At 37.3% G+C, this 17,592-nt stretch overlaps 1 protein-coding gene across 3 annotated transcripts in view; it reads left to right on the top strand.

Moving 5' to 3' along the window:
* Positions 1-17,592, top strand: part of DMD (dystrophin) — a 1,854,428-nt gene that overhangs the window by 1,534,122 nt on the left and 302,714 nt on the right. For all 3 annotated transcript variants that reach the window (XM_031673322.2, XM_072956638.1, XM_072956633.1), the window contains 2 exons: positions 6,965-7,085; positions 7,711-7,979. In XM_031673322.2, the coding sequence (XP_031529182.2) occupies positions 6,965-7,085; positions 7,711-7,979 (390 nt within the window). The remainder of the gene's footprint in view (positions 1-6,964; positions 7,086-7,710; positions 7,980-17,592) is intronic.

The raw sequence follows: 17,592 nt of genomic DNA, 5'->3' as shown, positions 1-17,592 counted from the left end.
AAGAAAAGGCCCAGGGAGGTTTTATGATCCATTCTAGATCATGCAGCCAGTTTTTGGCCCAGCCCAGACTTAAACTTTAGGTGTCTTGACACTCAGGACAGTGCTCTTTTCACCGCTTCAGTCTGCCTCTCGGAATGGTTCTGTGAAGTTCTCCTAACAAATGTGGAAATAATGTGTTGTCGTTCCTTCAGATTTCAGTCCAAAGAATGCACACAGATATAGACTTGCCACTTCGGTGGGAATATAGATAAGAATCCAGCTCCGTGGAAACTGTACACTGTACATAGTTGAAAGAGATCTCTGTTTTGAAATGCCCAGGTTTTTATTTACCTACTTCCTTAGTAATAGGGCCCCTGCCTCTTGGTGAAAGCAACATAGCTTTTCCCTCTGTAATGTCCGTGCCTGTGCCCAGAGTTCTCTTCTGTCCCTCTCTTCTCCGAGTATCTCAGCCTTCATCCCCTCTATACATGGTTATAAGGTACTTCTTTTTATGTATAATTAGATATTTATGGTAATATTCACAATATTTTTTTCTACAAGTAGGACAGGCAGGGAAAAAAAACAAATAATTGAAGATTTGCTTCTTCTCTGTTACTTTCCGGTTTTCAAAGTTTCTGATTTGCTTCATCATCATTAGGATTTTCTCCTATGTGGCTGCCAAATTTCTTGTAATTCAGGAAACTTTTATATTTTTGCTGTTACTCATTTTCAGCCTGGCTTAAAAATTTCAGGATTTGGATTCTCAGTGGCTAAAGAACTGATGGCCTTGGGTAAATCCTAACTTATCTGTACTTCAGTTTGCATTGCTAAAACATTAATTTTGTAAGAGTACACTTTTCTACAAACATACCTACTCAACCAAACTATTGACTCCTTAAGGACCAAGATCAGGTCCCTACATCTTCCCTACCGTATACATAATAGATTCAAAATAATTATTTGTGAATGAATAAATTAATCAGCCAACAGTCAAGTCACCCAGTTGGTTACTATCTGTGATGTATAAATACTATCCATCAGGTAATTTAACCTTCACAATAAAGGGATTTACCTTGGGATTTACTGCTCGTGTAATTTTGCAGTATATGATTCATGTAAGTTTATTTTGTGAACCTTGAAAAGCTGAAGGAAAAATATCAATTTAGTGTGCCTAATTTTTGCTCATTTATAAGACAGAATATTATTTTTCTTTTAAAGAGGTACTCTAAGTCTTCAGTAATTGCTTCTAATTCTTCCACATCACTGTTTCAGACCCTTGGGCCTGGCTATCTTAGAAAGAGGAAGAAAAAAGTAAGGGGGAAAGGATGGGTTTTAAAGAAAATAATTTTATCTGTTCAAAAAATTCAGGAAGGAAATATCTTAACATTTGAATACTGACATCTAAATAGTGCAAAAATGTATTCTGTATGTGTGTGGGAGAAGGGCTTTATATCTGATAACTTTTCATATCAGCACATGAATGAACCAACTTATCTAATTTAAAATATTAATTATAGTCTTTGATACAAAATTAGTGTTGTATGTGAGTACAGATTTTCCCAAATGTCATTCAAGTAGACTTCCTTTGAGAGACAAGACACTTATCAAAGAGTTAAGGCTCTTGGCATTGAATGTCCTTGTCATTTAAAAGTCATTTAAAAATGGCTCCATTTTCCTTCCTTTTAAAAAGCAGTGAACTGTTGTAACATGCAGCCTATGGTAAGTTGATTAGATATTGAAAAATCGATTTTCCATTATTTTAATGCAGAATCTTCATGGGGTTTTTGCTGCTGTTGTTGTCATTGCTGTTATTATTTTTACTCCATGAGCCTCTCTCTTTTAAACTCCATGCTACAAGGACCAGTGATGCCCATTGCCTAGAACAGTGTCTGGTCGTAGTAGGTGCTCAAAATTTGTTACTTGAATAAATGCCAGAGAACCTTTCATCTAACCATGTTTAAAATGACATTCCTATATATGGTTATTTCCTCCCTTTTTTTCTGTGGGCTTTAATTCCTTTTTTGCAGTTAGTCTAAATCTTCCTGAATTTTGAAGATGCAGTCATTTAACCCTCTCTTCCACCTACTTTCTTTTCTTAATTTCCGGCAATGATGTGAAAATAATGGTGCTTGTGTCTTTGGAACAACAGAACTTCCTTTGTCTTTCCTGTAGACTCGTTTTAATCACAGTGACTCATATTTAAGAAATAAACTGTGCAGCTGTGATGAAGCTAAGCCCTTGGCAACAGCTCAAGGGGCAAAGAAGTGGTCTCTCACAATGGATGGGTGGTCATTAGCCTTGAATTGTTTGCTGTTCGGTTTTAACAATGGAATTGTATCATCAGTGTCTTGGACTTTTTCAGTTTGATGGGACCTTTAAGATCCATTTCCTTATTTTGCAGACCTTGTTCCAACAATTTTCTCCACTTTCCCCTGAGGTCTTTAATGTATTCCTCTCCGTTATAGTAATCAGCTCTCCTTGTTTACCTGATGCTCTCCTGGTTTCAGCATTGAATGTTCTGTGTCATAAAATACTCCTTAGTAGCTGGGAAACCAGGGTGTTTGGTTACCCTACTGCTAGCTTCCATCTTCCAGTCTGTGTTCAAACCATTCTTATCCTAAAAAGAATATGTCTCTCTTTACCTTGGGATTCTCTCTGTCCCATCTTCCTCTTTTCCCTCTCAGAAGGAAAGATACTGCACAAATAGTTGTCATTTGAAATGCCTACTCTTTCTTATACCATTCACTCCTCAACTAAACCTACTTCCAAGGCTGAAAGTCTTCCCACCAAGTCTGAGGAATACTTCTCAGTGCTGATCTTGCTTTACTTCTGTGTGTCATGATTGGACACTCTTGGTCACTATATTACTCCCAAACTCTCACTCTCTCTTTGATAGTTTTACACTCCTTATTTCCCCGAATCTTTCCACTTATCCAATCCTTTTCAGCCTTTCATAGGATCCGATTCCTCTGTCTGCTCATTACATATTTATGTTTTCCAGAATTTTCTATTCAGCTCACTCCACTGAGTAATCTCATCTACTTAAGTCATTGTAATCCTTGCCTGTACGCGTGATTGTAGGCACTGAGTGGGTGTTAGCTTAGGGAGAGAATGACTCCTAAATCTCCTTTCTTCTCCCTAAACATTGGGCTTGATATTTATTTCTTTCTGGAATAAATGTTACTTCTCCAAGCTGAATGTATCATACCTCCTTACTCTGTTCCCTGTACAGATCCCCCCTCATACCAGTGTTGGGTTTTTAATATTCATCTTTATTCATTTTAGCCTGAATGTGCATGTGAGGTGTTTTGGACCACAATCAGATTTCTTTTAGTTACTTTACAGTAAATATCATTACTACCTTCCCCCCTTTGCTCACGGCTTATCCCTATGAAGACATGGTGAGAGATGATGACAGATTTTCCCCTATGAGTAGCTGGGTACTCCATAGGCAAGAAACCAGGGGGAAAATGATTTTTCTCTGCTTATAAAGGAGAAGGTGGCAGTTGTTCCCTTCTCTCCCTGAAAGGGTCTCCTTGGAAACTCTAATGGGCCTGAGTCCTAACTCCAAATTGTCTAGGAGAACTAGCCCCATGCATCTCAGGTTTTACAACCTAGAAGTGTCTCCAAGATCTGGGCTTTATATTTTTGAAATGTAAATACCTACAGAGATAGCAGCTCCAGCCTTTCTGACAGCTTGGGGCTTAACCTCGGAAACTGCTCTACAACCAAACTCCTCTAGGGCTGTAACCATTTAGCCCTCCTGGATCAGAGAAATTAACTAGCCACATGACTACAGATCTAATTCACATGGTATGAGAAGGTGTTCAGGAGCTTTTATAGATGTACTGAGAAATCCTGGAGAGTTTATTTCCTCACATTGAGTTTAACTGCCCCCAGCATTCACTCCTCTCCTCAACCTAGAAACTAGGAGTCATCCATGCTCTTTCCTCCCTCTTCTCCAGCATCTGTTCACTCACCAAATTCTCACATCTCTACTCTCTAAACATTTCCCTGCTCTCTTTTTTTTTTTTGTACCATTGCCCTGGATTAGATCCTCATGATCTTTCAGTGAATTCTCCAAATTGCCTCCTGTTTTCTGATTCCATTTCTGTCCTTCCCAAATACTTACTCTATACTAATGTCAGAGAAATCTATCTGAAGCATACACATGCCCATGCCACTCCCCTGCTTAAATCCCTTCAAAGGCTTCTGATTACCTACAGGACAGCACCTAGGCTTCTTAGCCGGGCACATATGATCATAGGTTGAGCTTCAGATCCTGACTTAAAAGTCTAATCTAGTTTGTGATAATAACAGTGCCCTGCTTCATCTCTGGACATTTCTTCTTGTGCTTTATGTTCTAGAAACACTGGTTGACTTGAGATAACTGCAAATGCCACACTGTATTATGCCCTATGTCTTGGCATCTGCATTTTCGTCTTACTTCTTTCTTCTTCCTCTGACTTGCTCTTCCCTGGCTAACTCATGTTCATGCTTTATTTATTTTTTTAACATTTTTTATTGATTTATAATCATTTTACAATGTTGTGTCAAATTCCAGTGTTCAGCACAATTCTTCAGTCATTCATGGACATACACACACTCATTGTCACATTTTTTTCTCTGTGAGTTATCATAACATTTTGTGTATATTTCCCTGTGCTATACACTGTAATCTTGTTTATCTATTCTACAGTTTTGAAATCCCAGTCTATCCCTTCCCACCCTCCACCCCCCTGGCAACCACAAGTCTGTATTCTCTGTCTATGAGTCTATTTCTGTCCTGTATTTATGCTTTGTTTTTGTTTGTTTTTATTTTTGTTTCTTAGATTCCACATATGAGCGATCTCATATGGTATTTTTTCTTTCTCTTTCTGGCTTACTTCACTTAGAATGACATTCTCCAGGAACATCCATGTTGCCGCAAATGGCATTATGTTGTTGGTTTTTATGGCTGAGTAGTATTCCATTGTATAAATATACCACATCTTCTTTATCCAGTCACCTGTTGATGGACATTTAGGCTGTTCCCATGTTTTGGCTATTGTAAATAGTGCCATGTTCATGCTTTAGAATTCTCCTATGAACACTATCTCTCCAGGAAGCCTTTCCCAATTTCCTTTCCTATATTGTGCAAGTCTATCGCACTTTCCACATTGTGTTGAAATTTTTTGTGTTCAACTCTTCCACTGTATAACGTAAGTTCCTACATGGGAAGGGCTGTTTTGCGTTCAACTTTGTATTTCTAGTCTCTAGTATAACCATTGACACATGGTAGTTAAAAAAAAAGGGAAGCCATTATTATTTTTATAATTGTTATGTCAGCATCAGCTTCCTCCTATCAAGCCCAAATAGAGAGACTAGACAAAAACAATAATTTTCTTGAAGTTAGAAAAATTAGATACCTGAGAAAAATACAGGAATACAAGAACTATATATATATTTATATGCACATGCATGCACGTGAGCACATGCAAACACCCACCCACACACCACACACACAGAGATTTCAAACGAAATATTAGAGGGAGAATCAGCCTTACATGTAAACAGAGTAAATAACCCTCCTACTCTGTATGATTTCAAGGGTGCAAGAATATCCCACTATGTAGAAATTGCTTCCATATCCACAAGCTGAGTCGTAATATTCCAATAAGAATTTCATTATTTCAGCTCAGTCACCTTGCCTCCCTACTGAATTGTAAATAGCTTTGGAAGATGAATCATTTTGCAAAGTATCAGACGAAGGATTCCTTTGATTGGTGAACACCATTAGGATTTTATTTATAAATATGCCATGTAATACATTTCTGGAGCACTCTTATAACATGGTATATCTGAAGTTTAAAGGATATACTGCTAACTTTTCTCCCAGTAACAGAACAGGGCTTAAATTCAATAGGCAACATTACTAAAACAATAGGGTAGAATTGAAAAAATATGAATAATTAAGCCGTAGATCGGGGCAGATGTTATCACTGTTGATTTTACAGTAACCTTTTAGCATTTATGTGATACTCAATACTTTAATTCACATCTTCACTTCTGAGATTGCAGAATCTGGGTCAGTTACGGATCTTCGGAGGTTTCAGATTATCTGTTAATTTATCCCAGCCTCACAGGAGGTCTCACAACCCTTAGCACTTGATTATATATGAATTGTATTCTTTTCATTGTTTCTAGTATGTTAGTTTACTCCCTTATTTTGATTCAGAAACTTCTTGAAGGCAGAAACTATGCATTTTGCTTTTCTTTTAATCCTTGTATCAAAGAAGATTAGAGATTCAAATTGATAACAGAGATGACCTCAAGATACCTATTTTAGGCCCTCTCTTTTTATAGAAACTTGTTCCCACAATTCCAACCGCCAGTATACTTCAAAACATTTCTACCATTCTCAAAAAAGTCACAATGGATAATGTAATGGGTGTTTTTTTTTTAAAGTATTGAGTTTTTACTTAGCTTACAATTTGTACATCATTATATTCATTATCAGACATTTTGACAGAATTACCTGGAGAGTATGAATTGGATTGGTTGTATACTTCAATACAACCTAACCTTTCCCAAATAACTCTTTAGGTCTCCCATTATGCTCTGGGTATCCATTATTTTGGGTATGTGTGAGTCTTCATTAGCCCTGCTAGGGTTTTGCAATACATATCTTACAACTTTAGCTTCTGATTTCAAGTTTGGCAGTCAAATTATATAAGTAAATCACTCTTATCTTAATTAAAGGGCGTTAACATATCTTGAAAATTCCCCTATCCTCTCCAGAATAGTTTTACAAACATAGTTCCTAGTTTCCTGATTAACAGGAAGATCCGTCGAGCCTTCTTTATCATTTTCTAACTATCAGTTTATAAATAAAGGAGATAGAAACTGACCTGGGAATTTCATAGCCAAGTTCTGAGCACTCAGGATTAATTCTGAGAAGAATGTCACAAGCCAAATAAGCATTTCTTTTCATCTCATTTCACAGGCCTTCAAGAGGGAATTGAAAACGAAAGAACCTGTAATCATGAGTACTCTTGAGACTGTAAGAATATTTCTGACAGAGCAGCCTTTGGAAGGACTGGAGAAACTCTACCAGGAGCCCAGAGGTAATTGAATGTGGAACTGTAATCACATATTGATAGAAGGATCAGTGGTGACAGGGCAACCCATCCATTCTTGCTGACAGGCTCTGGGTAACTCTCATATTTTCCAAGTTAAATACAATCGATTCAAATTAAACCTTGATGTTGAAAGAGACAAAGTAATCATAAACCACCATGCATAAATCTGTTTGCACATTCATAAATAAACATTAAAAGAGATTAGCAATCAGTTATTGAAACATTTAGAAAATAATAAACAAAAGAGATTATCTGTGAGAAGGAAGTTTATTTTCACAAGGACTACAAGCTAATTTTCAATTTAAGAGCCTTACTGAAGTACATTAGAGCTTGTGATGTGTATCCTAACATTTTTCTACTCAATAGCTTGAATGAATCTTGGATTATCTGATTGATATAAGGTAGAACAGATTCTCTCAGGAGGACAGACGTCAGATGTGCTAAACTGTATCAGAATTTATGCCGAAGTATAAAAGAGCCATTAATCAGTAGATTGGCCTCTGGTTAAACTATACTCTCTTTCTTTTTTCCAGTATGACCTTTTCAACAATGTTTTTTTTTTAACACAAAAATGAATGTGGCCTAAAACCTTGTCATATTACCAATTTAGAGCTGCCTCCTGAGGAGAAGGCCCAGAATGTCACACGGCTCCTACGAAAGCAGGCTGAGGAGGTCCACACTGAGTGGGAAAAATTGAACCTGCACTCTGCTGACTGGCAGAGAAAAATAGACGAGGCCCTAGAAAGACTCCAGGAACTTCAGGAGGCGACGGATGAGCTGGACCTCAAACTACGCCAAGCTGAGGTGATCAAGGGATCGTGGCAGCCTGTGGGTGATCTCCTCATTGACTCTCTCCAAGATCACCTCGAAAAAGTCAAGGTACCGTCTACTGCTTTGCTTCAGGGGCCTTTGAGAGACATGAAAGACGTTCTAATGTGAATTTATGTGCAGTTATTTTCTTCTCACAGAGTTAAAAATAGGGCCCTTAAGCATTAGAAATCAGTCCATCTTTCACAAATGCAAAGTCTTCTTGCACACTGTTTTCTCTAAGATGGTGATCTAATCATCGATCTGTTTTCATTAATATAAAATGGAATCTTGAAAAGTTACAGGGGAAAAAAATACCATTTTGACTTTGCTGTTAGGAAGTTAAGTGTTTGTACTAAAGTAGTCAGATTTGTGTGTGTCTCTGTGTGTGTGCACGCACGTGCATTCTTTGTGGTTCTTAGTATCAGAGTAAGGAGAAAGAACATTTAATGAAGAGCCAGGAGTCTAGGTTTGGCCTTCTTGCCAATTAAACTGCTTGACTTGGGTGAGTCATGGTACTGTGAACCGAGGCCATTAAGGCTTCCCTTCCCTTAGAAGGCTATGTATGTAATACAATTCTGAGCTGTATTAGTCTGCTGCAGATATTAGGGAACACTTATTTATTTAGAATACTGTCCATGAGACCAAAGTTAAATTCCCTTTTGGCACAACGATGATAAATATCTTCTTTCTTTGTAAATATATCTAGGAGTATCATTTTGGAAACCAGCAACTTGAAACCTATTTTGTCTACTTATCTGGTGTGACAACCAACAAAAGTCCTCCGAGAGTCCAATCCAGATGAAGTGACATGCTCACCTGCACCTGGCTTGTTAGCTGGCACCCTCATTCTGGAAGGGCTCTTCCCCCTTGGCTTTCATGGCACTGTCTCATCCACACTCTTCTTCCTTTATTTTCCTCAATTCTGAAACTCTCAAATGTTAGCATGCCCGAGTTTCTAACCTTCCTCAGTTTTCTTTTTATTGTCTGAATGCTCCCAGTTTGAAATGGCAGGATGGTGACAAATCTCAATTTCAAGTCTAGATCTCTTTTCTGATCTCGTAACGTATATGCCATTAGAATCGAAATGCAACCATTCTGAAAGCAAATTCATTCGTTCTCCTCTCGGTCCCCTTACCTGCCCTTTCTTCTGTTTCCTATTTCAGTTAATGGATCATAATCCAACAAGTGGATCAGGCTAGAAACTTGAAGTCTGTCCTTAAATTCTTCTACATTTTCACTGACTGTACTTGATTGATCATTTTACCTCAGAATATCTCCTTTATATTTTGTCTCCTCTTTTTAACCAGTGTCGTGTTCCAGGCTCCAGCATCTGTTCCTCAGATGATTGTATCATACATCCTTAAATCCCATTCCCCAGTCAGTGAACCTGGCATGTCACAAACACTGCATTTGAAATACTTGGTGAATGAATGAATGAACAGTTTCTTTACTGATGTTTTTGCATTACCCATTCTCTTCCAACTCGAATCCAAACTCTTTGCAGGAAACAGTCTGCCTGACAATGAAGTCCAATGAATGAAGAGAGCAGGTGGCCCATTTTCCTCCTAGCCATGGCTGGCATTTCTGACTGTTGTTCCCATCCCAGCCATTCAACACACTCTGACCACACCCCCTCCTTACCCAAATATGCTGTCTTCTTCCATAACTCTGCCTTTGCAAATGCTTTTCTCTCTGCCTGGCTCATGCCACCGTATCTGCCTGGTGAACTTCTACTTAGCCCTCAAGTCCCAACTCAAATGACCCCTGTCCTTGTAGTTTTCCCTGAGTGTCTTCCACCTCCAACTTCCACCAAGCAAAAGAAATGGCTCTCAATTCAGTGCTTTCACAGATCACCACACATGCTTAAATTGTCACACTTACATTTCACGTATGTTGTAGTAAGTCACGCACGTCCTTTTTTTCTCCCATAGAAAGTGAGGTTCCTACGAGCAAGGGTCATGCTGTACATCTTTGAATTTGCAGTTCCTAGTACAGTGCCGGCAATGTATAAGGAATCTAATTCAGCTTCTTTATTCCTTCATTCAACAGTTGTTTTTGAGCTACTATGAATATGCTATATAGGTAGTTATAAAGGAAACAGACTTGCTGTTTTTCCTCCTGAAGCTTATATAGTCTACTGTTGAATTGAAAAGCTCTTCATTAAACAGTAGGTGAAGATTTAAAAGGGGATTAAAATGTGACTCCCTAATTTCTCAAATCTCTTCCACTCCAACGTTCGATGACTCTGCACCTAACATTTAAAGCTATGGTTAACATTTCTGCACACAGGAAAAGGATTAAAGTAATATTTTGCAATGTATTACCTTGTATTTGCTCAGCATTAAAAATACTATTTCTATCCAAAAATATAGGAAGTAAATTTTTGAAACTCCTCCCCCAAATAGCAAATAAACTTAAGAGAAAGAATGTCCCAAAGGAACTAAGTTAATAAATCAGTTAAGTGGGTGAATGTATAAACTTCAGAGCAGACACAAGGGATTCATTTTTAGCCGTATCTGTCACACCGGAGCGTTTACAGGATGCTGAGCATGGATGGAGAATGTTTGCAGCACGATTCAATCACGAAAACTAACTAAAAGTAGAACAGCTCAAATATCAATGGGCTCCAACCCAACACTATTTGCAGTTTTCTTTCCAGTTTCCGTCTCAGCTGTTCTTCATCCTAAGACCGACTACAGTTCCCGTACCCTAATTGATAAGGCTCCTCATTCTGATGCCAGTTATAACATATATACATTAAATGCTTCTTCAAGAAGAGTTTATATATATATCAGTGCTGTCTTTTTTAAGCCAAAAATACACATAAGTTATAGTACCTATCAGAATATGTATGTACTGGTCATAATCGATGTGATTATTTTGGTTTCTAACTTAGTATTGTATGAACATTTTATGCATATTTTAAAACTATGGATTACATGAATTCATAAATATCTCTTTCCCTTCAGTAGTTCCTCTTCGTTTTGTAGCAGAAATAAAAACCCAGTTTTTTTCCTGTTGCATCTCAACAACACCAGATTTGAAACTCTGAAACATTGGTAGTGGGGGTTTAGGAGAAGTGAATTTTATTAACTGAAACTTACTTTAAAAAGAGAGAGCGGAGTGCTTAAACCCACTGTCCCATTTTTCTAGTCAACGATTTAAGCGCTCAGCAGCTCCACACTGTCGGGAACTCCAAACCGATAGCGAGACGTGTCCCAAGAAGAACATTTTATATACCCATCTCAGTTCCTTTTCATCACCCTAGTGACTCTATCATCATGCCCGCCTCCATTTGGGCCTCATTTGTTGAAGAAGTTGTTATTCAAGTGATGATGGAATGTGTGTTTCTGTAAGATTTAACATTATATCATTTCACTAGCAAATGTGACTTGAATTTGGAGAATGGATAAAAGAGCAAAAACTAAGTCCTGGAACACTATGGAAATGGCCTTATTACCCGTAATCATCTTCAGGATAGCATACACATAATAAATCAAGAGAAAGTAACAAAATGTTAATATTGACTATTTAGCTAAGAGAATCTCAGCCTTCCAAATATAGCTCCCATAGAAATAACCACTAGAGTAAAATTTAAATTTCAAATGCCTCTTTGTTTTTAAAATTCATGATTTATACTGCTTATCAAATATTTTAAGGATAGAATCATGATTTCTCACTTAACTGGAAATAACACCAATGCTTATGTAACTATACAAATATTCTTACTTTCCTTGTAGTAATGGGGAATGAGAATAACTCCTTGAATCACTAGGTGCTCTACATAGATCTTATAAGTAGAATATATGCAAATTTTAATAAAATAGAATGACTTTTGAACCTAAAGTCTACGTATGACATTTCTGTTCTTGAGAACAGTTCCTATATGAAAAAGTTTGTGTGAGTTGTTATTTTTCTGAGTTTTCTTTTTGTTCTCATCTACCATGGTTTCTCGACACAGATTGCTGTGTCATTCTAGAGCCAGGAACATTTCACCGCCCTTAGTTTGCCAGCTGATTTGAAACACACTTTTTCGCACACCATAGGTGAACTCTCCCAGGCTGCCATCTTGGAATGTGCGAATTTGTCACACCTATGTAGTTATGCATTTTATGTGTTGTTTTCCATCAGACTTTTAACTTATATTTCTTACAATAAAGTCATGGACAGGGATTCTGTGAGTTTTTCCTTAAAGTTCTTACAATGAGATTTGTTAATTAGAGCTTTTTGGAATTATAATAGAGAATAATGTAATGATGTGCATGGTAGAACAGGAACTATGATGAAGCCACCATGCCGTCCTGACTTATTTAATGTTCAACATTTACATTTAAAAATTTAAGAAGAAAACTGGCAAATGCTTCTCTTCAGGCTACTAGCCTGAGTCCCTGTGGCTTGGTTTATCTGAGAAATTTGTCAAAGAAATGCTATCTCAGAATTAGACACTGAGAGAACCAAGTATGCTTCCTCCTTACAGGGAGTATGAAATGTGAGATAATGTATTAGAATTTCATCTTCACTTTGGCAAGCAGGAAACTTTCTGCCATGTTCACACGGCTCTGTCTTCCCTTTCTGCTTTTCTCATCTACACCCTGGTTCTAATGTTTTATTATTATTTTATTAATTTTGTTCTGTTTGTCATTTATATGAGTCATCCTTAAATCATTTCTTATATATATGAGTTTTATAGAGAAAATTGATAATCCTTTCTGATAGAGAGAGGTGTTGCATGGTTAGGCAGAACCGTCACAAATAGGGCAGCCCTAAGAAAGATTCGAAATATGTAAGCTCTCCTCACTCTGAATAAAGGAATGAGATGCTCCATAATGAATAAGATGTTGGAAAAGGAAAGCTTACTAATATTTCCTTAATTGCTATTGACTACAAATGAATTGCCCTGAGGCAGTTTTTGTTGTTGTTTTTATATGAATGCTCTGAGTATTATGTAAGCCTTTGATCGAGAAGAAAATGCAAACAAAATAGATTTAAACTTTTGTAAAGCTGGGTTAAATATGGAACTAATGCCTGTCATATGGAATACCCAGGGTTTTACCTAATTTTCAAAGCATGCAATTACGATGTTTAAAAGCATATGATTTGGCCTTTAATATCTGGGAATATATTTATAAGAAGGCATATTATAGTAAAGTCTCACTTACATCCTTTACAAGTATAGTATTTATTTTGTTAATAGAATGGTCGTTTTTGGCCTTACTGGAGCTTCGAAACCAAAGTAGAAATTAATCTTCTTAAAGTTCCTAACCAAATTATTTGTTCAGTATAAAATTAAGTGTAAGTTAGTTTTGCCAGGAGACCTTATTACTTAGTTCCCATATATTTGCTCTCTTTTCCTGCTTTGTTTACAAAGCTGAAAGCAAATGACTTAGGACAGCGATGTCAAATCACGTTCCTTACCCAAGGCATCTGATTTTAGATAGTGCTGTGTGTGTTTTAAAAGCCCCTACCTCGATTTGGGCAAATAGAACCTTCGTTTACCATGCTATTCCCATCTTGCCTTTGAAACTTCTGAAAAGGCAGTGCGGAGTAATTGTTTCAGACATCTGCTTAGCATACTTTGAAGTGCATATAAGTTCTTTTTCAGTTTCATTTGAACCCCAGCTGTCTTCACCGAAGTCTATAATCAATCTGAATTAAGTTGTCCTACTTCTCCTAATAAGTCTCTTATTAAGTTCTGCATCAGCCTCTTAGGGAGACTTAAAAGCTAATTCATGTAGAATTGCCATTTTCTACTAATTCATTTGTCAGCTCTCCAAATTCCAAGGAAAACAATTGCGAAGACTATTAATTTGGCTCTTCATAAACAACTTATGTAAGTGTAGTGTACATTGGAACCAAGCAAACGATTTAAAACAGTGGGTGGGAGGAAATAACTTGATGACATTCAACACTGCTTTCTTTTTGACTGTTTCGAGATGCCTTCCACATTCCAAGCGTAAAGCCATTTATTTAATAAGAGAAACATCCTTTTGCTTTTACTTTCATAAATAAGATAATTAGTAAGTGAACTTTGCTTAAAGATAGGAAAAGGCTTTGGAACAGTTGGAAAAGGAACGTGTTATTTTTTATTATTGAACTGATTTTAATTTGGACTTCTTTGTAGTCCTTTGATGGACTGTGATAAAAGAAGGAGCTAGAATTGGTTACCATTCTTATTGCCTTAAATCAGTGGTACAGCTCTTCTTCTGGTCATGGGATATTTAGGAGAACATAGCTAATCAAAATGTTCAGCTAATGAGGTCATCTGACATTATTCTACTAAAGAAGTATTTAATTAGATAATAAAAATTCCTCCCAAGAATATCATCCTTCCTACTATTTAAAAACAACCATATCAAAAACCAGTGCTTTAATATGCCAGTCCTGTTTACTGAGGATTTATTCCGCAAGCTTTGTTTGGGGCTGGTAGTAATTATAAACACTATTCCTCAAGAGTCTTGGGTAATAAAAGACTATTCAAAACGAAAACTTAAGTTATATAGTACTGGCATTAATGAATCTAAAAACTCAATCATTCATTCATTTATGATGTGGTTAAAACGTATACTCAGAGAAGTCTGACCTCATTACAGAGTGTGAACGTTTAATTTATTTCATGAATAAAATTGTCCTGGGAGTTATATTAAGGGCATCTTACTTTTCCTGGGAATATTATTATTTAGCAGCAAGCTGAGGGAGCAAGAATTTTTATTAGCCTGTGTGCATGTGTGCATGTAACACATTAACTAGAAACAGTTTTAAAATGCATCAGTTGTTTAACAGAACTTCTGTATTTCCTTAGAAAATGGAAGCTCACAGTCAGTATGTCTTTTTGTTCTCCTTTGACATCTACCAAAGTTGTACCGAGCTTAAAGTTCACAATTATGTTACTCTCTTACCATAAGCACAAGGAATGAATTAAGAGCAAATAGCCCAAGGAGTGGGCTCCTACTGTGTTTCTGTCATGCTTGGCAATTACAATTTTTAAAATTACACAGCCAACATTGGCACCAGTATAATGCCTTATGCAACGTTACATTATCTAAGTTAAGCAATGGCATTGAATAACTGTTCTTAATTAACCCGTTTTCTGGGAATTATGGGAACAGATGTGCCTATGATACTAATATAACTCTCTCATGTTAATGGGGCCTAAGAAGAGTAAATTTTTTCATAATACGATGTTTTGATACTAAAATAATATTTTGGGTTATAGTTTACAATGACTCTAGATTTTTCTATCAACAGCCCTTGCCACAAGCAGTGCTTCTCAAACTGTGCTAATTCAGTTGTCTTAATGGCAAAGAACATAAAGCCTAGTATCTTCCCCTTCTCCCTGCTTTCCTCCTTTTTCCATGAGCATATAATTTCTTTGATGTTTCTTGTTGTATTTTAAAAATCTCATTTCAATCTTGTGGGCTTCTCAAAAATGTATTTGTTGTGTTTTAATATAAAGAGGTATTTCTCCAAGATCTTAAGTCAAATGACTCCTCAGTATATTCACCTATGGGTATGAAAGCATTATTGAGAAGCCTGATAGGAAGAATTGCCCATTCTGTGCAAGCTCCACCTTTTTCCATCAACTTCTTTCTTTTACGTACACACACGCAAAGAGTTGATCCTCGCCATTTCATGCTTATCGTTTGCAGTTTCATCTGATCATTGTGATCCAAAAGGTCCATGGTTTGTAGCTCTTTGTGATTTTGAACACGTATTCTTTGAGGCTTTTGTGCAGCAGTCACTTAATAATGATTTAACTGGCGCTACAGGTCAGGTTCCCTGGAAGCAGACCCTGAGAACAGGGTTCTGGGTGCACAGGATTTATAGATGGTCTGCTTTCAGGAGAAGCCTGTGTGGGAGTTAGGGAAGCCTAAGAAGAGAGAAGAAAGAGCCAAGCAAGCATGCCATCTCAGGCAATATCTAGCTTTGTGTATTGATCCAAATGGAGAAAGCTCTGGAGTATGAACCACACAGCTGATTTGTCCTTTTACACCCCAGCCGGTCACTGGCTGTAGCCAGCAATATGCTAGTAAATATTTATCAACTAGCTCTAACGTAGAGTGAACACAGATTTGTAGTGTTTTCCAATTGTCATGGTGTAAATACTCCCACCATGGCTGATTCTCACTACCAACATGATCTCAGTGAATTGGGAAGAGACACAAGCAATTGACTCCTGGGCTCTGCTTCAGCGCACCACTGACTGTGACCCACCGCTGGGGATGTGAGTTACCTCCCAAGCCAAGGGTGTGTGTTACCTCCTGGGCTAGGGGACTCCCATCAGCAGAGATCACCTTTCTTAAAAAAAAAAAAAACAGAGAGCCAGCTGTGAGACATTAGAAGCCAACAATCACAGCAGCTGTGGGCTGGATGCCCAGACCAGGAAAAGTGTCCCCTACGACTGGTGAGCGAGCCTAGTAATCCACTCAGCCTGCATATCTCAACAGCTTTCTCAATGCTGTTTTGTTCTTGCACATGGAATAATTCTTCAGAAGTGATGAAAATTTTGTTTATGAAAAATCCACCCTCCCCCTGCCCAACCTACCTCTTAAGTACTTACTGGAATTGGTAATGGAAGAGAAGAGTTAATGAAAAGGTCTAAGAAAGTGGTGATTTTTAGTAAAGAAAAGGGCTGTATAAGCAACTTCGGCTTTCTAGTTATGTAATCTGTAAATGCCTCAATTGATCAGATATTCATGAACTTGGAGATTCTAAGTATTCAGACATAGTCATTGAGAATGTCAAGAATTTTCTCTGCAGTGATTCTCACCTTTGTGTGCATCAAAATCACCTAGAGGGCTTGTGGTAACCTGGGTTGGTGAACACTTTCCCCAGAATTTCTGATTCAGGAGGTCTGGAGTAGGGCTAAGTGTCTGCATTTCTAACCAGTTCCCAGGTGATGGTGATGCTACTGGTCCAGGTACACTTTGAAAGCCTTCATTCCATAGTAAAGCTACAGTGTATACATATAAATACATACTTTGTTTATCCTTAGTAATTCTTCAGTGATAAGTAGTAAATACGTCATTTCTTACTGCTTTTATGTTTAACAACATCCAGAACATTTAATTTAAAAATGAATTCAAGCACGTGGCCTCTTATGAGAATGATAGATAGTATAGGTAGGGAGCAGGGTTTCACTCTGAAACCTTGAAATGAATAATGGCCTACTCTTCCCGAATCTCTCTTGTGAAAGACAGTCTCAGTTATTTATTCCAGTTTTCCTGTTGGTATTTTAGTGGCACTCATGCAGTTTTTGAGTTGCTTCAACTGACTTAGAACTTCACCTGCCTTCTCACTATTAACACTTTAAAATTAATACATTCAGTCACATAATGTTCACTGTGTTTAAATGTTATTACATTTACCAATAACAATTAAATTTAAAAATTCTCATAGTTTTCTGCCAAACATACTGATTATAAGCAATTGCTTTACAGGGTTTCTGAAATCAAGAACATTCAGAATAGTTAAGATTATTCAACTTTTTAAAGTTAAAACCTGCTTGCTAGATATGATTAGCTGATAGCTTATCCAGGAATTCTTACATTTTATAATTTATCTTGTCAACCCACTGAGGCTCTGTGTTCAGGGGAAGAGGGCATATGTTTGTGTGTAGAAATGGAGATTGATGTGAGGTGAAACTGGGAGAAAGTAGGAGATAATCTTAACTTCAGTCGTTGGG

Source organism: Vicugna pacos, chromosome X, assembly GCF_048564905.1.
Source record: "Vicugna pacos chromosome X, VicPac4, whole genome shotgun sequence".
NCBI classification, from domain to species: Eukaryota; Metazoa; Chordata; class Mammalia; order Artiodactyla; family Camelidae; genus Vicugna; species Vicugna pacos.
Note: the sequence above shows the minus strand (reverse complement) of the source record. Positions and strands in the feature narration are given on the sequence as shown.